General features: G+C 44.0%; 2 protein-coding genes across 2 annotated transcripts; both read left to right on the forward strand.

Moving 5' to 3' along the window:
- Positions 1–2,016: 2,016 nt before the first annotated feature.
- LOC129697867 (BTB/POZ domain-containing protein KCTD21-like) lies at positions 2,017–20,730 on the forward strand. Its single transcript, XM_055636564.1, has 3 exons — positions 2,017–2,092; positions 16,001–16,278; positions 19,849–20,730. Exon 3 carries the CDS (start codon positions 19,870–19,872, stop codon positions 20,599–20,601), a length of 732 nt encoding a protein of 243 aa, XP_055492539.1. The 5' UTR covers positions 2,017–2,092; positions 16,001–16,278; positions 19,849–19,869; the 3' UTR covers positions 20,602–20,730.
- On the forward strand, positions 2,085–5,646 carry lipt1 (lipoyltransferase 1). Its single transcript, XM_055636563.1, has one exon. It carries the CDS (start codon positions 2,236–2,238, stop codon positions 3,361–3,363), a length of 1,128 nt encoding a protein of 375 aa, XP_055492538.1. The 5' UTR covers positions 2,085–2,235; the 3' UTR covers positions 3,364–5,646.
- Positions 20,731–21,880: the final 1,150 nt, after the last annotated feature.

Genomic DNA, 21,880 nt, shown 5'->3' on the forward strand with positions numbered 1-21,880 from the left:
CCCACCCTTCCTCTTCTCCTCCTCTCCACCCCCCCTCTCTCTCTTACCCCCCACCCCCCTCTCTTCTGTGTTTCTGCTTTGACTGCCCCTCTCAGTTTCTCTCCCCTCTCTCTATCTGCCCTCACTCTCTATCCCCCCCCCCCCCCCCCCTCCTCCTCTCTAGATGTGACTGCAAGTTGGGGGCTATGCATCAGTAGATAGGGTGGTTATGGGGTAAAAGGAGCAATTTAATAATATTAATATAGTATCAAGGAGGGTAATTAGCGTGAGTGCGGGGGGGAGGGATAGTTAGTGTGTGTGACGCTGCATGCCGCCTCCCCCCACAACCGCACGTTGGGGGAACAGACCCAACGGGTCTGCACTTGGTCTAGTGTATATATATATAAATGATTTGGCTGAGGATTGGATCCCCCCCTCTTTGGATTGGAGGGGGGGGGGGGATTTAATAAGAATCTGAGGGGTAACATTTTCATGCAAAGGGTGATAGGGGTATGGAACGACTGCCAGAGGAGGTAGTTGATGCTGGTACTATCGCAATGTTCTAAGAATCATTTAGACAGGTACATGGATAGGACAGGCTTAGAGGGATATGGGCCAAACGCAGGTAGGTGGGACTAGTGTAGATGGGACATGTAGTGTGGGCAAATTGAGCCGAAGGGCCTATTTCCACGCTGTATGACTCGATGAGAGTATAAATGGCATGATTAGGATGATGATGACAAAATTGGTACTATGGTCAACAATGTAAAAGATTGTTTAAGGTTATAACAGGATCTTGGTCAAATAGGAAAATGGGCAAAGGAATGGGATTATTGTAGAACTGAGAGACCTCAGGCTACAAGTACATAGTTCCCTGAAAGTGGTGACAGAGATAGACATGGTGGTGAAGATGGCATGAATAATACAAGAGTTGGGACAGCCACACAATACATTGGTGAGACTGCACCAAGAATATTGTGCGCCATTCTGGTGACCATGCTGTGCCAAGGATGTGATTAAGCTACAGAGAGTGCAGAAGTGATTCACAAGGATGTTGTCACGTCAAGAAGTCTTGAATTATATGGGGAGATTGAATGGGTTAAGACTATTTTCCAAAATACAAAGGATGCTGAGGGTGACCTTTTTGAGGTTTATTAAATCATATGCTTAAAGTGAATTGTCATAGTCTATTTCCCAGGGTAGGGCAGTCTAAAGGTAGAGGGCAGAGGTTTAAGGTAAGAGGGGAAATATTTAAAGGGGCGTTTTTCACACAGAGGGTGGTTATATGGAATGAGCTGCCAGAGCAAATGGTTCAGGTGGCTTCAATTACGAGCCTTAAAAGACAGGAAAGATGTATAAGATATGGATCAAATGCAGGCAAATGGGACTAGTTCAGGAAAAAACTTTCAGGGAAAATGGAAGTAGGTTAAGACAGATCTAATTTCAACTGTCAATACTACTAGCTTGTTTACCTCTCTCTGTTTGCAGCCTCCTTCGCTGGCAGAACATTAATCTTGCTTTTAACATTAGCAAGACCAATGAGCTGCTTGTTGACTTCGCGAAGCGAAAGCCAAGGATCCATGCACTTGTTTTCATCGACAGAAAGGCAATGGGGAGAGTTACCTCAGCTTCAGGTTCCCGGGCGTACACATCTCTGAAGATCTGTCCTGGGCCCAGGTCTTTTCCTTTCTCAACATTTGGAGCCGGACCTGACCTGATCTATGCAGGATTTTTTTTGTTTTTATTTTCAGATTTCCAGTATTCTGTTTAGGTTTCAATAACCTTTAAAAAAAAACTTATTTTCGTTTTACTCTTTGCTTCTTCCCCTTGCCCCATCCCAGTGTGTCTTCTCCCCCTTGGCCGTGGGATTTGCCCGTGTTTCCGCTGCAGCAATGGAGATGGGAACATCCCAGAATACACTTGCATTGTGAAAGGCTTCTATTAAACCCGCAGGGTGGACTATATGTAGATGGTTCCGCGTGTAGATGGCAGTATGACTGGGCGTGATGTGTACTTGATCCTTCCTCTTCCTGCAGCGTTGCAGTGACGGGCTGTGCAAGAGGTCAGAGGGAAGGAATGTTCTGCTAAAGTGCAGAGACGCTTGAAAGATCAGGTGAGTGAATGCATGATCCCCCCCACATTTCAGTCTGCAAAATCAACCCGGACCGTGTATCACATTAATCTGGAAGAGACTCAAGGAGCTGCAGATGCTGGAATCTTTATTTGTTACGCTAGTTGGTGTTTTGCAGCGACCTGATGCCCTATTTGCACGCTGGACTCCGAGCAGTGTGGAGAGGGCTCTCCCCTGCTCGCCACACCACCCTGGCCGCTTTGCGTGACCTTCGGGGCAGTGCCCTTGTTCTGAAGTCTCTGTCGACCGATATCTACGAGAATCTGGGGCTTGAGGACTGGCTGCACGAGTACGTGGAGCCCCGGGACCGCCAGGTGCTCCTGCTCTGGAGGAACTGCCCAGCCGTAGTGATCGGTCGCCACCAGAACCCCTGGCAAGAGTGCAACTTGAAACTCATGAGGGACAAGGGCGTCCAGCTAAGCCGCAGGAAGAGCGGGGGAGGCACTGTCTACCACGACCTGGGCAACATCAACGTGACCTTCTTCACCTCCAAGAAGAGCTACGACAGGCGTGGCAACCTGGAACTGATCATCTCGGCCCTGAACAGTATCCGACCTCAGCTGGACATCATGGCCACAGATAGGCTGGATCTGCTCCTCAACCGGACCTTCAAGATCTCTGGCTCAGCCTCCAAGATCGGAAGGACTACTGCTTACCACCACTGCACATTGCTTTGTAATTCAGACAGCTCTCTATTGTCATCTGTGCTCTGCACCCCCTACCAGGGTCTGAAGAGCAACGCTACCCCCAGCACACCTGCCAGTGTAAAAAACTTGTGGGAAGAAGACCCCACTCTAACTTGTGATATCTTGATGGATGCCATTGCAGCAGAGTATTCAAGGCGTCATGATCTCCAAGGACAAATCTTGCTTGTAGATCCCAAAGACGTTTCAGTGCTACCAGGAGTTGACAGATTTACACAAGAGCTCAAAAGCTGGGACTGGATCTATGGAAAAACACCCAAGTTTAGTGTCAGTCGTACTTTCTCTGTGGACTATAACTTAACCAGGGCAGAAGTTAAATTGAATATGAACATCAATCGTGGCACAATTGAAGGCTGTAACATTGAAGTCTTATCTGACTGGCTACCATCTGAAATGTGTGACCAACTAGCCACAGACCTCGTCGGCAGCAGGTTTTGTCCCACTGAAACAATGGTTTTGGCAAATGCTTACTTAAGAGTTTGTCCCCAGGATAGAATACTCCATAATAAATGGAATGTACTTTGTGAGCAAGTTATGGCAATCATGTAATGTTTAGTCCAGAGAAGACTGTCTCTGTACACCTGGATAAACTTGAATTTAACACTGCTAAATCTGCAAGCTGTTAGCTTGAATAAGCGAGTTCGGTATTCCGACTGCGCGTGCCAGGTCATAGGTCACTCGAGATAAACATTCTCGCAGCTGAGCTGCTGCGTGTATACAGGCCTGCGTATCATCCGTAGTCAGGATCGAACAGGGTCTCTGGCGCTGCAAGCACAGTTGAATTGCTATTGAAGTTAGCGACACTATTTCTACCTTCACTGGTCCATGCAGAAATCTCAACAGTGACAATCTAATGAGTTACGGTCCGGTCCCCCTCAGCCTGGGTGTATGGGCTCCATTCTCATTCGGTCTGACCTCCCGGGTTTTACAGGGTTATTATACAGGGGCAAACCACCCACCCCTCTCCTGCATAACCCCAGGAGGCAGATTTGTGAGCGGAGTCTCACTACTGTCCCCGTCCCCTCCCGAGTGTCCCATTCCTGTCCGGGGTCAGCCGGAGATGTCCGGGGTGACCCTGGACTGCCGGACACCGGCCCGGAGCAGTGGCGGCCCCAGGCTTACAGCCAGCGTGGAGAAGAAGCGCCAACTCCAGCTCAACTCTGCTCCAATTCCCAAGGAACCCGTCCCCTGACGGGCTGGGGACCGTCAGCTGCACCTCTCACCTTATCCAGTGGCTATGGGTTAACCCCCTCGGTGCCGGCGAAAGCCGAGCACCAGTCATCAACGGGGATACACACAAAATGTTGCAGTAACTCAACGGGTCAGGCAACATCTCTGGAGAAGGGTCTCGACCCAAAACGTCACCTATTCCTTTTCTCCAAAGATGCTGTCTGTCCTGCTGAGTTACTCCAGCACGTTGTGTCTACCTTCGGTGTAAACCGGCATTGGTAGTTCCTTCCTACACGTTAATTAACGGGGCATCGATTACCCTATCAGATATCGATTAAACTAGAGAGAGATAGAGACCGAATGTCCTCCAATGCTGCCGGGAGAGGTTCTGCGGAATTCCAAAGGGTGGGTTTGTGAAGTGAGATAGAAATGAGATCGAATTAACGTTCAGAAAAGAGCGTCGCCTATCCACGGATAAAGGCGAGGCGGCGAGGCGGCGGGAGAGAGATGGGGAGAGAGGAACTCGCTATCACAGCTTCACGACAGGTCCCGGACACCCCATCTCCACAAGAACTCCCCGACACTAGGACACTAGACTATAAGACCTTTACTCAAAGTTGCGTTTTACCAAAATCTCTTCTCTTTTACAAACCATTTTTTAAAAATGAGTAAAGCCTACAAGTAAGAGTACATAATATGAAAATAATTGTATTGTCTCAATGAATATGGAACTATGAAATATCTGCATGGATGACAAGTTTGATTGATGCCTGTTCTTATGAATATTTGAATTGACAAACACCATTCACACAGATATATTTAAAACACTAGCAATGCACCATCATGTTAGGAAATCTTCCACTTTCCTGAATAAATGCGGCTCAAACACTCAAGGAAGTTCACCATTCGGGACAAAATTGCTGCATGATCGGCATCCCATCCACCACCGTAACTATTCATTTTCCACAATGCCGGAGTACAGCAGTAATATCTACATGCCTACCAAGTTTCCTTTGGTAGCATCTTGTAAACCTGTGACCACCACACCTTAAAACAAGGGCAGTGGGTGCATAGTGACACCACAGCCTCCGTGTCCTTAACCAAATTGCACACTATCCTGATTTGGAAATACTGTGTATTGCTATCCCTCCATTGTCAATAGTTAAAGGTTGGAACTCCCTATCTATTAGCACTTCAGTGTCACTACAGTGGTTCAAGAACATGGTCACCACCCCCTTCACAACGGCAGCTGAGAATTAGCAGTACATTTTGGTGTTGGAGTTGCTGCAGTAACTTCCATGCATTAATATAAAGTTAACTTTTTGAAATTTGTATTTGAAATCCATAAAGAGCCTAGAAAATGGGATGAAGGGTTGTGTTAGTGTGAATAGAGTGCTTAATTTAAAATTAAAATTGGAAACTATTGGAATGATGCTGTGTTGGTGTCTGTTTTCCAGCATTGTCAATATATTGCAGATTTCCATTATTTGGGTATGTGACCTCCATCCATATTGCAATAGTTGTGCAATAGTTTTCCATGAAAGTATTTTAGATGTAGACGTAAGAAACCACAGATACTGGTTTAGACAGAAGTCTGAGATAAGGAGAGAAGGGACATGAAATGTGAAACCAGATGAAGGGATAAAGTTGGAAAAAGCAGGGGTGGGAAGAGGGGGTTAGGATTGTGGGATAGATGAATGTATCCAGGGAAGAGAGGGGGGTGGGGTTGTTGATAATGACCTAAACTTGGAGGATTCAATGTTGATAGCATTAGGTTGTTAGCTACCCACGTGGAATATGAGATGTTATTCCCGCAGTTTGTGTGCGGCCTCAATCTGGCAATGGAGAAGGCCCAGGACAGAAAGGTCAGTATGGGAATGGGAAGGGGAGTTAAAATGGTTAGCAACCAGGAGATCCAGCTGGCCTTGGTAAAGCAAGCGCAAGCGTTCAGCAAAACCAAAACAAAAAGCAGTATATATGCTTCTTTTGTAAATTCTTAACATGACTTCTTGATTCTGGTACCCTGCTGCCAAGTTGAAACAAATGTCTTGTTGTCGTCTGTATTTTACTAATGACTAAAGTGATATCATGCTGACAAAATGTACATTTATTCAGCAACTTATAACTGCTCACAGAAGTGCACCAATTAATTTGAAATTCACTGGGTCTGCAGAATGTACCATTGTTGGTGTATTACAGCAACTCCACCAGTCTTCTTTGGGAGAGCCTTCCAAATTGATTAGCCCCATATTCTGAAACATAGTCAGAAGGTACTTGGAAGCATATCTGGTTGCAAGTTACACACTGCCTTAAAATAGTGTGAACACCTTTAATCCCAGAGATCAGCTGTTTAAGATGTTCTGCTTTAAAGCCAGTTAGTCTGTTATTGACAACGCCACTCCTACCACTTAAATTAATTTTAACTGCAAAAAGAGGCATTTCATCCAAGTTGGAGGTGACAAAAAATTGGAATGACACTGGATAAATCTGAGATATGGTAAGAGCAGATTATATTCAGTCGTACATCTGTTTTATTTCCAGCATCTCTGTACATTAATTTTAATATCTCATCCTTGTGTTGAAAACCTTTTAAAGTCTTGCCCTTCCATATCTAGTTAAGGTACTCCAGCCCTGATCCCGTCCAAAAGTATATTAGAGAGTCCATAATTCCATATAACTGAATTTGTTTATGTGATGGGATGGTGTTCATTAATTGTCTTCCCTTCTAGGAATGATTGCCTAAAAGAAGGATAATAGGTAGCAATGTTCCGAAGTACCTTCTGCTCATCTTGTAAATGATAGGGGTAATATCTTGGGGAGATTTTGTTGAGGAAGTCTTGTTGAGTTGCTGAAAGACATTTTGAAAATTGTACATACTTCAGACAGGGTATTAACGGGTAAAAATTATAATAATGTAGATGAAATTTGGATGCAATATCAGTGGGTTATAAGTGGGTTGAATGGTGTTAATCTGTTTTTCATTCCAGAATCTGCATCCAGAGTGACTCAATTTTAAAACGTTAAACCTTGTGTTGAAATCCCAAGGCTTTGCCCTCCTTGCTTCTATAATCTACTCCAGCCATAGATTTCTCCAACACTTTTTTTGAACATCCTCCACTTCCCTATCCCCACTTTAGTGACCAGGCTTCCACTTACCAAGGTCTTGAATTTTCATTCCCAAACGACTAGGTCTTTCACCACAAAGGTGAGATTGGTCTCTCCTCCAAATGCTCCTTAAAATTCATTCCCTTGGTTAAGCATTGGCACTCCCTCTCATTCCCTTCCCTTTGTCTCAATATCAGTTTTGATAATGCGCCTTTGAGTCCTTTTAAGGAGGTACATAATGCAAGAAAAATGATTGATCATCTTCCATCAGAACAAATCAGACTACAGATGCTAGAATCTGGAGTTGCTGGAGGAACTCAGTAAGTCAGGTAGCATCTGTGGAGGGAAATGGACAATTGACGTTTTGGGTCGAGATAAAATACAGCACAGGATCAGGCTCTTCAGCCCGCAATGCCTGTGCTGAACATGAAGCCAAAACCAACTCTAATCTGCCTGCACATAATCCCTATCCCTCCATTCCCTGCATATCCATGTGCCTATCCAAAGGCCATTATTGTTTATACCTCCACCACCACCCCAGGCAGCCTATTCAAGGCAAAGAAAAACCTTGCCCCACACATCTATCTATCTATATATTAAAAGTCTCATCTTGTCTGCGCATGTGTGTGTGCGTGTATGTTTTGTGTCTTCAAAACGCAAAGCACTAGCGCTTAAAATTTTACATATTCTAACTCCCATTTTCCCCTCCACGCTGTACTCATCCAATATTTCACGTTATTTGTGATAACATTTTTTTAAAGCCAAAAACTGCTTCTCACAGAGAGTGTTTTACCAGCAGCTTCTGTTGATGATGTCACAATGCCATCTCACAGATGTCCGATCACAATGGATTTCATTTACGAATGGCATCACAATGGAACGTTGCCAACGGTAATCTCAGCTTCTCATGGAGATCCTTTTTCCAGCAGCTTCCAGTGATGATGTCACAATGCCACTCACTGCACAAATCACAATAGGCCCTCAAGCTGCCGAGTGCCACAACGACATCATAATGGGACGCAGCTTCTCACAGAGAGCCTTTTTCCAGGAGCTTCCAGTGATGATGCTATATTTCATGTTATTGATGATTAAAGGTTTAAAAATGCCAACTTCAACAAGATTTTTGCTCTTAAAATCCTTCCTGCCAGCTTCCAACACTTCGATACAAAGTTGCAAGACATAAACACTCTAAACGTTTCACCTCAATATATCACAGCAAGTGCTTCAACAGGAAGGAGAGGGCAAATTGATATTGCAATTGGAACTGCAATTGGGGAACAGGTTGCTTTGAGGACCAGGCCTCCCGTGTGACAGGGACCCAAAAAGATACTTCATCTGGAAATAAAGGATCACTGACTGAAAATGATATCACCGTTTTCCTCTCCACAGGTACACCCTGGCCTACTGAGTATTTCCAACATTTGCTATTTTCAGATTTCGGCAGTATTTTACTTTTGAATTTTTTTTTTAATATTTGCATCCAGTTTACCAGCAGGTGGCAGCAGTTTGCAGTATAGATACTTGGGCAACTGTATGTTTGCAAGTAACATCTTGTTTTGAGCTCTTACGCTTGCAATGTTACTTTCCTTGTGCAAGCCAATCACCTTAACGTGTGAAAGAGGGCACAGTTAATGACACTATCTCATCCTCCCACCCAGGTTAATTGCATGCAATTGAGCAGCGTGAATTAGCTAATGTTCCGTTTATATTGCAATAACTTCTGGCATCTAGTCATTGTGGGTGTGACACTAGAACTATGATACATCCCTTGAGTGAATGTTACAAAATTTGGCTACATGAATACCTGAAGCTCCACACCAAGGAGTTAAACTTTCAATTTGAGACAACTAAAATGTTGTTGACACTCAGTAATCACATTAGGAGTTAGGATTACAGAGCTTTGACAATTTTGCACAGATGTGTGAAAACTGAATAAAATTCATTTTATATAGAACTGAGCTGCGCTTCAGTCAAAGATTAGAGGGCATAGCTTTAAGTCGAAAAGGGCAAATTTTAAAGAAGATATGCGGGGTAAGTTTTTTATGCAGAGGATGGCGGGTGCCTGGAATGCGCTACCAGGGTGGTGGTGGAGGTAGATACGATAGTGGCATTTAAAAGGTTTTTAGGGAATGGAGGGATATGGATAATGTGCTGGCAGATGAGATTAGTTTAGCTTGGCATCATGTTCAGCAGAGGCATTGTAGGCCAAAGGGCCTGTTCCTGTGCTGTACTTTTCTTTGTTCTTGTATCATCAAACCTAGGCAGGGTGAGACCACCTCCTCTAGAGAATCTTAAGAATTTTTTATACAAACGAGTTGGGCCCTGGAGTTGCATTAATATCAGAGTCGTGAATGAGAAATTAGCAGTACTAAAGCTGAATTGTAGATTCTGGCATTCACTGAATTCAGGATTCATGCGGCTCATCACTGAGAGTGAGAGATTGTGATTACACAAATATTTGTGGTACTAGTTGACAGATTGGGTGAAGGGGTGTTAATTGCTGGAGGGGATATTAATGGAAGGAAATGAATGAGTACAAAGGAGCAAAAAAAGGTGTAGGAAGGAACTGCAGATGCTGGTTTAAACTGAAGATAAACCCAAAAGTGCTGGAGTAACTCAGCGGGACAGGCAGCATCTCTGGAAAGAAGGAATGGGTGGCGTTTCGGGATGAGACTCATCTTCAGACTTGTTATGGAAAAGGGAAACGAGAGATATAGACGAAGATGTAGAGAGATAAAGAACAATAAATGAAAGATATGTAAAAAGGTAACAATAAAAAAAGGTGCTGGAATCGTAAGATACAATACATTGCAATTGATGGAAATCTTAAATAAAATGAGGATGTTGACATTTTTCAGCAAGTCAAAAAGCATGTGAAAGATTTCTTCAGAATGGTCAGTATCGAAGCAGTATGAAGAAGCTGAATATCTGAAATTATTGAATTCAGTTTAGTTTATTATTGTCACAAAGTTTTTTTTTACTGTCCAGATTTGGGGACAGTTTCTTCCCAGCTGTTATCAGGCAACTGAACCATCCTATCACCAACTAGAGAGCGGTTGTGGCCTCCAACTACCTCATTGGACTATCTTTAATTGGAATTTACTTTAATCGGACTTTACCTTGCATTAACTTGGATTCCCTTTATCCTCCATCTGTACACTGTGGGTGGCTTGATTGTAATCCTGCACAGTCTTTTTCCTGACTGGATAGCATGCAACAAAAAATATTTTCACTGTGCACGTGACAATAAGAAACTAAATTAAACTAAACTGGATGTCCAGAGTCATCTTTGATACAGAGAGGAGGTTCTGTGCAAAATGGTCATCTAATCTACATTTGGTTTCTCGAGAGGGCAATCGAAGGTATAAGGTGAGAGGAAAGATTTTAAGTCATACATCATGGACACAGTCCCCTTGTCACCTTTGCATACAGAGAGGAGGTGTGCAAAATGTCATCTAATCTACATTTGGTTTCTCTAGTGGGTGAACGAAGGTTTACAGTAGTGTGAGAAGAAAGGTTTGGAGTCACACATCATTGACACAGTCCCTTTAGACCAACTCCTCCGTGCTGATCAAGATGTTCTACCTGAGCTAGTTCCATTTGCCTGTGTTTGCCCCTTATCCATATATAAAACACTGCAATTAATGGAAAACATATGTATATAATGAAGATGTTAAAAGTACAGTGTAAGTCAGGCAGCATGTGAAAGATTGATAACCTGGCACCAGGACTGTCGTTGACAATCAGAAGGCTGGTTATTTTTTAATTCAGTGTTGAATCCTATCCATGTATCTGTCCGAACAATGTTTAAAAGTTGCAACTGTACCAGCCTCAACTACTTCCACTGGCAGCTCTTTTCATATACCCACCACCCGTCTGTACCTAAAAAGTGCCCCTCGGGTTCATATCAAATATTTTCCCTCTCACCTTAAGCCTATGCTCCCTGGTTTTTGATTCCCCTACCCAGAAAAAAAGTACTCTGGACATTCACGCTATCCCCCTCATGAGTTTTTTCAGCTCTCTAACAACAGCCATCAGCTCCACTGATTTTCTGGTAACTGATTGTCCGGCACCTCCTTTAATCTGGACAAAAGTAGGGGACTTGAAATCACCTCTGGAAGCCCCCCCCCCCTTTCCCCGAAAATGTGGCGCCTATGCCGGGTGAGGCGGCCGTTTTCAACTTCATTGGTACTTTCGTTCCCGGACTTCCGATAGGCTGGTCGAATTTGCCCCCTGCGGCAGGGACTCTGGAACTCATCCGTTCCCATAGCTAACTTCCAAGGCTGGTATCTCGGCCCCCCCAGCAGCAGCTTCGGCAGATTGTTCCAACATTGTTTGACTCCTCTCAGGGGCCCAGACCTCTGTGGTCCGACACAATGGATAATCCGTCAAGCCTCTGGAACTAAGGGTGCAGGAAAATCGTTGGTGGACCTGTACTAGTATTCCTAGATCCCTCTGCCCTATAGCACTCCTCAGCGTCCTACAGTTCGCTGTGAAAGTCCGACCGTTATTTGACTTCCCAAATTGCAAAACATAACACTTACCTGAATTAAACTCCATTTGCCATTCCTCCACTTTTATCATATCCATTTTCATTCATCATTCTGAGTGCAATTAAAATTGAATTGAATCTGAATCTGAAGTAACAATAAAGTAGATGGTATTGTAAACATACTAATCGTGCCTTGTACATTTTCATAAAGATTGTTGATGTATATGACAAACAGCGATAAGAACAGATCCGTCCCCTGAGGTACACTGCTAGTCACTGGTCATTTAATAGGAATCCGCGAAGCAGATTTTTCACATTGAGGTTGGTACATATTTGGAATGAACTGCCAGAAATAATGGATGAGCCATGTACAATAACAAGATTTAAAACACTTTTGGACAGTTGTATGGATAGGACCGGTTTAGCGGGATATGATTGAACACAGACAAATGGGTCTTGCTTAAATAAGCTTTTTGGTTTGCAAAATCCAACAAATAACTTGCTGCCTCACCTGGAATAACAGTCTGGGTCCTTAGATGGTGGAGATGGAAGTTGTGAAGGGGGAGATCAAGATTCAAGTGTTTTTATTGTCATTTGTCCCAAACAAAACAATGAACATTTTAGTTGCAACAGCACATCAGAATATGTAAACATACTACTCTGTAAATACATATAAATCTACTAAGGACACCAATATGGGAAAGAGAGTTAGTGCTGACAGAACAATGACCCAGATTCAACAATTCCAGATGAGCAACTTTTCAACTTTGTTATTAGAACTGGCCAAATCTGATGAGACAAAATGTTTTAATGTTAACTCAGTCTTTCTCCCCCACTGATTATACCTGACCTGCTGAGTAACTCATCTCTAGTCATCTCTTTTATTTCATATTTATTTTTTCTTAATTTCAAAATAGACTTTATTCAGGTAATAAATATATACAATACATGAACCGTGCAAAAAATTCATCTGACATTTTCGGAGGCTATACAAATTATTCACTACAGTCTATGTAGTTGGGTTACTCCTTATTCTTAAACTGTGGCCCATGATTCTGGACTCCCCCAACATTAGGAACATGTTTCCTGCCTCTAGCGTGTCCAAACCCTTAACAATCTTATATGTTTCAATGAGATATCCTCTCATCCTTCTAAACCCTTAACAATTGCTCAAACTTCACAAATTTATTCCCCACCCTTGCCACTCATGTGGCCCACTGGCGTGGGATCCCTTCCCTTATTTTGAGGGGCATCTCCACCACATCCTGCCCCTGATGTCCAGCAGCAGAAGAAAGCTAGACTGTGGTCCTCCACCACCGAGCCTTGGTGTTGGCTATACTGAGCTTCAGTGCGTCCCAAAGCACGTACTCATGCAGTCTGCAGCGGACCAGTCGGTAACAGTCCCTGACGGACATCTCAATAGACAATAGGTGCAGGAGTAGGCCATTTGGCCCTTCGAGCCAGCACTGCCATTTAATGTGATCATGGCTGATCATCCCCAATCAGTACCCCGTTCCTGCCTTCTCCCCATATCCCCTGTCTCTGCTATTTTTAAGAGCCCTATCTAGCTCTCTCTTGAAAGCATCCAGAGAACCTGCCTACACCTCCCTCTGAGGCAGAGAATTCCACAGACTCACAACTCTCTGTGAGAAAAAGTGTTTCCTCGTCTGCATTCTAAATGGGTTACTCCTTATTCTTAAACTGTGGCCCATGATTCTGGACTCCCCCAACATTAGGAACATGTTTCCTGCCTTTAGCGTGTCCAAACCCTTAACAATCTTATATGTTTCAATGAGATATCCTCTCATCCTTCTAAACCCTTAACAATCTAATATGTTTCAATGAGATATCCTCTCATCCTTCTAAACTCCAGAGTATACAAGCCCAGTCTCTCAGCATATGACAGTCCTGCCATCTTGGGAATTAGCCTTGTAAACCTACGCTGTACCTATCTCGCTCCGCTGGGTGGTCAACAACGCTCGGACAGACCAAAGAGCGTCTTTCACCAAGTTGATGACCTTCTAGCAGCACTCGATGTCAGTCTCTGAATGCGTCCCTGGGAACAGTCCGTAAATCACAGAGTCCTCTATGACGGAGCTGTTCGGAATAAACCGTGACAGGGACCCTTGCAGACCTCTCCAGACTTTCTTTGCGAATCCACACTCTGCAAAGAGGTGGGCAACCGTCTCCTCTCCATAGCAGCCGTCCCGAGGGCAGCGTGCGCTGGTCGTGAGGTTCCGACGGTGCAGGTAGATCTGACTGGGAGGGCTCCCCTCACCGCCAGCCAAGCCAGGTCTTGGTGCTTGTTGGTGAGTTCTGGCGATGAGGCATTTTGCCAGACAAGCTGGGCAGTCTGCTCTGGGAACCACGCCACAGGATCCATGGAGTGCTTTCCCTGCAGTGCCTGCAGGACATTCCGTGCTGACCACTGCCCGATGGACTTGTGGTCATAGGTGTTGGTCCGGAAAACCTTTCCATGAAGGTCAGATGGTGCGGCAATGTCCAGCTGACTGGCACATTGCGTGGCATCTGCGCCAGGCCCATCCTTCGCAACACCGGGGACAGGTAGAACCTCAGCAGGTAGTGACACTTGGTGCCCACGTGCCTTGGCTCTACACTCCACCTGATGCAGCCACACACGAAGGTGGCCATCAGGGTGAGGGCGACGTTGGGCACGCTTTTACCCCCGTTGTCTGCTGACTTGTACATTGTGGCCCGTCGCACCCGGTCCATCCTCGACCCCCAGATGAACTGGAAGACGGCCCGGGTGATCCCTGTGGCGTAGGAGGGAGGGACAGGCCACACTTGTGCCAAGTACAGCAGCCCCGAGAGCACCTCACACCTGATGACCACATTTGTCCCCGTTATTGAGAGGGAGCGTTGTGTATATTGAACTGAACTGTTCTGTATTTTTGTTTACAATTCTCTGTTGTGCTGCAGCAAGCAAGAAGTTCATTGTCCTATCTGGGACACCTGACAATAAACTCTCTTGACTTGACTTGACTTGACTTCCACAGCTCCAGTTTCTTCCCCACCTTGGCTATCCGCTCCAGCCAATTCTTGTCACACGCCTAAGCCCCCCCCCCAAAACCAGATCCCCAGCACCTTCAGGAAATCAGGCTTGATGGTGAAGGGGATGGAAGATTGGTCGGGATAGTTGTCAAAGAGCATGGCCTCGCTCTTCCTGCGGTTCACCCTGGCTCCCGTGGCCGACTCAAACTGGTCGCAGATGCTGATCAATCTGCGGACCGACCCTGGATCCGAGCAGAAGACGGCGACATCGTCCATGTACAGGGAGAAACATAGAAACATAGGGCAGGAGTAGGCCATTTGACCTTCGAGTGCACCGTCATTCAATATGATCACTGATCATCCAACTCAGTATCCTGTACCACTTCTCTCCATACCCCCTGGATCCTTTAGCCAGAGGGCCACATCTAACTCGGCTTAAATATACCCAAGCTTCAATACAACAACTACAAGACTGGGGAGAGAGGAGCAATCACCTCAGTGTGAAAAAAGTTCTCCAGACCTGACGGTCCTAAAGGATTTCCCCTTTATCCTTAAACTGACCCCTTGGGACTTTCCCAACATCGAGACCAATCAGCAGATGCTGGAGAACCCCTTAAGAATTTTACACAGAAATCCCTCCTCAATCTTCTAAATTCTAGCGGGTACAAGCCGAGTCATCCAGTCTTTCTTCATATGAAAGCGACATCCCAGGAATCATAGGCAACGTTCTCTGTACTCCCTCTAAGGCAAGAATGTCTTTCCTCAGATTAGGAGACCAAAACTGTTGTGGTCTCCCAAGAAACCTGTACAACTAGTAGAACCTCCCGCTCCATACTCATATGCTGCTGCACCCATCCTTCCTTTGGACTCGGCAGCTTTTCTGTGTAACAGACTGACGGGGAGAAAAGAGGCCTGACGCCAGACCTGATTGATTTGGACTGTACTACAGATATCGGTGAAGATCAGTTGTTTTGCATCTCAAAGTTGAGGCATTAAATTATTCTCACCCCACTGTTGTCATTCATCTCATTCTGTTCACATCTCATCCAGACAGAGGGACTGTATTTAAAAACATTCACACCTTCGGCCGACACTAGCATCACTGTGACATTCAGTCTCCTTGTGTCTCTATCCTATCAGAAACAATACAACTGAGTTACTCCAGCCTTTTGAATCTTTCTCCAGCATCTGCAGTTCCTCGCTACACAAATATATGATTTATAGGAGTCTGAAGAAGGGTCTCGACCCGAAACGTCACCCATTCCTTCTCCCCAGAGATGCTGCCTGTCCCGCTGTGTTACTCCAGCATTTTGTGTCCACCTTAAAAATATGATTGTTTTCTATCCTTTCCTCATTGCGATGAAGGATCTTCAACCGCAAATGTTAATTCTGTTTCTCTCTCCACAGTTGCTGCCTGACCTGCTGGGAAGTCCTGCTACATTCTGCAGAACTATAACTTTGCAGATGAACTGGTTTTGGACGAAGTGGTGCACCTGTTGCACAAGTTTTATTCGAGCAGAAAAGTAGTAAATGTTTGCTGAATGATTTACCTAATACCGCCCAGAGATGTTACACAATTCCTGTACATCAGGTTTGTTTTGGAATGACTTCAACGGAAGTGCATTATGGGAGAAATTAAAATGCCTATCTCAGAAGGCTGTTCCGTGCAACCTTATGTATCGAAGGTAAGGTTTAGAATTCCTGCATTGTCCTCTCTCTCCGTGTAAGATTTCCTTGCAATTTTCGCCAACCCTTCAATTAGAATTAGTAGCTGGCTGATTGTGTTCCAAAAAGATAGCTATGCAAGAATGTACACATTCGAATAATCGCATGATAGAAAAAATTTTTAAACAGGTGTGTAAAATTCAGCATTCTGGGTGTGACCTTGTTTTTGTTGCTCCCTTTAAAGCTGTTAAATACAGAATATTCTGCGATTTTGGTAGGTAAATAATAGGTGTAGTTGAAAAGCTTTCCTAATGCACGTGTTAGTGGGCAGAGATAATATTGAAGCATTTTGTAGTGTTTTTACTATAATTCCTTTAAAGGTACCTTGCTGCATATAGTATTTTAGATTTAGAGGATTCATTTTTTCTAGATTAATTGGACTTTTCAAAATTCGTTAAACACCAAGCAATTTGTGAAGTGAACTATAACCATATAACCATATAACAATTATAGCACGGAAACAGGCCATCTCGGCCCTACAAGTCCGTGCCGAACAACTTTTTTTCCCCTTAGTCCCACCTGCCTGCACTCATACCATAATCCTCCATTCCCTTCTCATCCATATGCCTATCCAATTTATTTTTAAATGATACCATATATAATCCTTGGCCGATATAATTTTTTGCACAGGAATTTCTTGCATCCATGTTATAATCTTCACCAGCATGACACGGTACACGGTATTGGGGGTTCAGTATTGATGTGGATAGAGAACTGGCTGGCAAACAGGAAGCAAAGAGTAGGAGTAAATGGGTCTTTTTCAGAATGGCAGGTAGTGACTAGTGGGGTACCGCACGGCTCAGTGCTGGGACCCCAGCTATTCACAATATATATTAACAATTTGGACGAGGGAATTGAAAGCAACATCTCCAGTGTTAGCTGTGAGGAGGATGCTAGGAGGCTGCAAGGTGACTTGGATAGGCTGGGTGAGTGGGCAAATGCATGGCAGATGCAGTATAATGTGGATAAATGTGAGGTTACTTTGGTGGCAAAAACAGGAAAGTAGACTATTATCTAAATGGTGGCCGATTAGGAAAAGGGGAGATGCAACGAGACCTGGGTGTCATGGTACACCAGTCATTGAAAGTAGGCATGCAGGTGCAGCAGGCAGTGAAGAAAGCGAATGGTATGTTGGCATTCATAGCAAAAGGATTTGAGTATAGGAGCAGGGAGGTTCTACTGCAGTTGTACAAGGTCTTGGTGAGACCACACCTGGAGTATTGCGCACAGTGTTGGTCTCCAAATCTGAGGAAAGACATTCTTGCCATAGAGGGAGCACAGAGAAGGTTCACCAGACTGATTCCTGGGATGTCAGGACTTTCATATGAAGAAAGACTGTATAGACTTGGCTTGTACTCGCTAGAATTTAGAAGATTGAGGGGGGATCTTATAGAAACTTACAAAATTCTTAAGGGTTTGGACAGGCTAAATGCAGGAAGATTGTTCCCGATGTTGGGGAAGTCCAGGACAAGGGGTTACAGTTTAATGATTAAGGGGAAATCCTTTAGGACCGAGATGAGAAAAACATTTTTCACACACAGAGTGGTGAATCTCTGGAACTCCCTGCCACAGAAGGTAGTTGAGGCCAGTTCATTGGCTATATTTAAGAGGGGGTTAGATGTGGCCCTTGTGGCTAAAGGGATCAGGGGGTATGGAGAGAAGGCAGGTACAGGATACTGAGTTGGATGATCAGCCATGATCATATTGAATGGCGGTGCAGGCTCGAAGGGCCAAATGGCCTACTCCTGCACCTATTTTCTATGTTTCTATGACACCTTGTGCAAGCTCTGGTTAAAGACAAGTGAATGCACAAACAGCCTTTCGCTCCTCTGTGTGGCTCAAATCCATTGTGGCAGTAAAATGATAATTTCCAGTGAAGTTCATTAAAATAGTATTTTTGTCCAATGTGGGAATAATCATCATTGCAGCCCATGCAACCATATTTGAATGGGATCATATATGTCTCAGCAATAAAAGATGTGGAGCAACTTGGCGAAAACCTGTCTGGCGAAAAAATAAAACTGGGAAGACGGCTCAACCGTGGCTGGCGAGGAAAGTCAAGGATAGTGTTAAAGCCAAGGAAAAGGCATATAAATTGGTCAGAAGAAGCGGCAAACCAGAGGACTTGGGAAATGTAGAACTCAACAGAGGAGGACAAAGGGGTTAATTAAGAGGGGGGAAAAAGAGCAGGAAAGAAAGCCTGCAGGAAATATAAGAACTGACTGTAAAAGTTTCTATAGGTATATAGAGAACTGGTTGGCAGACAGGGAGCAAAGAGTAGGAATTAACGAGTCCTTTTCAGAATGGCAGGCAGTGACTAGTGGGGTGCCGCAAGGCTCGGTGCTGGGACCCCAGTTATTAACGATTAGATGAGGGAATTAAATGTAACATGAATGAATGAATGAATAAGTTTATTGGCCAAGTATTCACATACAAGGACTTTGCCTTGGTGCTCCACCTGCAAGTGACAACATGACATACAGTGACAGTTAAGAATGATATATAAAACATTAAACATTAATAATAATAAAACATTATTGATTAACTATCTAAGTTTACGGTTGACACAAAGCTGGATGGCAGTGTGAGCTGCGAGGAGGATGCTATGAGGCTGCAGGGAGATTTGGAGAGGTTGGGTGAGTGGGCAGAAGCATGGCAGATGCAGTATAATGTGGATTAATGTGAGATTTGGTGGCAAGAACAGGAAAATAGATTATCATCTGTATGATGTCAGATTAGGAGAAGGGGAGGTGCAACGGGCCCTGGGTGTGCTTGTACATCAGTCACTGAAAGTAAGCATGCAGGTACAGCAGGCAGTGAAGAAAGCCAATTTACTTTTGTTACTATTGAGGGAGTGCAGCACAAGTTCACCACGTTAGTTCCGTGGAAGGAGATATATATATAATGAAAGAATTGGTCGACTGGTTTTGTATTGCTGGATTGGAAGTCTCACTCAAATGTCACAAGATGAAAACTCTCAGAAATTGGGAGAGTGGGGATGGGAATATGTTGCTTGTGTATATGCATCTTGCATTTAGATGACAAATTGTGAAGGGACAGCAGATGCTGGTTTAAACCAAAGATGGACACAAAAAGCTAGAGTAACTCAGCGGGTTAGACTGTGTTCTTCATATACCAAGCCCACAGCCAACAATGGAGCATTATGGGCTCCACCTTTCCTTGACCATCATTATTTTTTTGCATATCTTTCATTCATTTGTTCTATATCTCACTAAATCACCATCTATATCTCTCGTTTCCCTTTCCCCTGGCTGAAGAAGGATCTCGATCTGAAATGTCACCTATTCATTTTCTCCAGTGATGCTGCCTGACCTGCTGAGTTACTCCAGATTTTTATATCTATCTTAAGTTTAGCTGAACTACTTTCTCCATGATGTCTGCGAGCTGTACTCATGACATGTTATAACAGTAAGTGCCAGAATATAACAGTCCAGGACATAACAACAAAGGCAGTTTTATTTTAAACTTTCAGATACTTTTTGGATCCCATATTTTCCTTTTTCTTACAGAGATTAATTTAAGACTTCACCATGTCTGAACCAATAACGCTGAATGTAGGGGGAAGATTGTACACCACTTCCCTGACTACTTTAACTCGCTATCCAGATTCAATGCTTGGTTCAATGTTTGGTGGAACGTTACCCATTAAAACAGATTTACAAGGAAACTGCTTCATTGACAGAGACGGAAAGATCTTTCGCTACATCCTGAATTTCCTTCGTACATCACATTTGGACCTTCCAGATGATTTCCAAGAGCTGGGTCTTCTGAACAGAGAAGCTGACTTTTTTCAGATCCAACCTCTGCTGGAAGCTTTGCAGAAAATCAAAGCAAAAGCTACTACAGTGAGAATGAATACAATTCTTAATATTGGTTATGACTCCCATTTACATAATATTGGTTCTTTTCCTGTAAAAATTATTAGTGTTGAAGTGTTTTCTTCATCGTCTGCACTGTTGAAACTCCTAAACTCCAAGTTCTACTATACTATTAATGGGGAGAGGACACTTATAGATACCAAAGAAGAGAACCAGAACTTAATCTCCTTGGAATGGGTTGAAAGTGGCTTAAATGCAATGGGAAGCCAGTATTTAATGCAGAATTGGAAAAGCCTCCACGTCTCGGCGTCTCACCGGAAAATCAAAAATCTGCAAATGTTTTTTCAACAAGTCATCAAAGTAGCGGTGAATGGCGGATTCCTCCTTCATTCCTTTCCCACCACTTCATCCAGCCCAGTAATTATGCAATTCACTCAGTGCTGATAAAATGGATGCAGGTCCCAATGTTTGCGTTTGAAACAAAATTGCACAGCATCCCTTCTTACAAAGAGCTGAATCTTTTTTCCATCCATGTGCTTCAAAATAAAACTCATCGTGAAAAATGAGTGGTATAAAAATTGTTACTTTAATGTGTTGTTTCAATTATTTGTCAACTTCAACGACCTGTATTTCCGTAGTTCATTTGACATGGTAAAATGTCCCCAAAGTGTTTGGACGTCGGGTCATATCATATTTGGTTGATGATTGAGATTTGGTCAAAGGGATAGATTTTCAGGAATATTTTCGATGTAAAAAATGAGACATGTGGTGAGACAGAAATCAGAGCTTCAAGTCTGGAAGACACAGATCCAGGCATGGAGATACGGTTGAAAACCAGCACCTTGCACATTCCACTTAAATTGCTCAACACCACAGTACCTCACTCATTTGGGACATAATTCCATAGCCATGGATTAATTACTGACTGCAACTACCTGCCTATTACACAATGCTTAAGAAGGAACTGCAGATGCTGGAAAATCGAAGGTAGACAAAAATGCTGGAGTAACTCAGTTGGTGAGGCAGCATCTATGGAGCGAAGGAAATAGGCAGCGTTTCGGGTCAAGACCCTTCTTCAGACACGACCCGAAACATCGCCTATTTCCTTCGCTCCGTAGATGCTGCCTCACCTGCTGAGTTTCTCCAGTGTTTTTGTCTACCTTACCTATTACACAAAGTGCTCAGCAGGTCTGGCAGCATTTGTGGAGGGATAGACAACGTTTTGAGTTGGGACTCTATTTAATACTGAAGAAGCTGCCTGACCCACTGAGTTCTTCCAGCACTCCACTACACAAAATAATGAGGACAGCGTGTTATATTCCACTTGGGTAGCTTACAACCTAATGGTATGAACATTCAATTCTCCAATTTAAGGTAACACCCCACATCATTTTATTCTCTTCTTTCACCACATCCTCTAATGACCCTGGTGCACACTCATTCTCTTCCACCTATATCCCTCCCTCCGGCTTTATATTTCACTCATCCTATCAATACCCTTTTGTTCCCCTTTCATATCAAGCCTTTTTCCACCTATTTGACAATCAACACCCCCTCCCCTCACCTGTATCCACCTATCACCTCCACCTCCATTCAAGGGCCCAAGCAGTCGTTCCAGGTGCGACAGAGGTTCACCTGCATCTCCACCAACCTCATCTATTGCATCCACTGCTCTAGATGTCAGCTGATCTACATCGGTGAGACCAAGCGGAGGCTGGGCGAT

Source organism: Leucoraja erinacea, chromosome 6 (genome assembly GCF_028641065.1).
Source record: "Leucoraja erinacea ecotype New England chromosome 6, Leri_hhj_1, whole genome shotgun sequence".
Lineage (NCBI taxonomy): Eukaryota > Metazoa > Chordata > Chondrichthyes > Rajiformes > Rajidae > Leucoraja > Leucoraja erinaceus.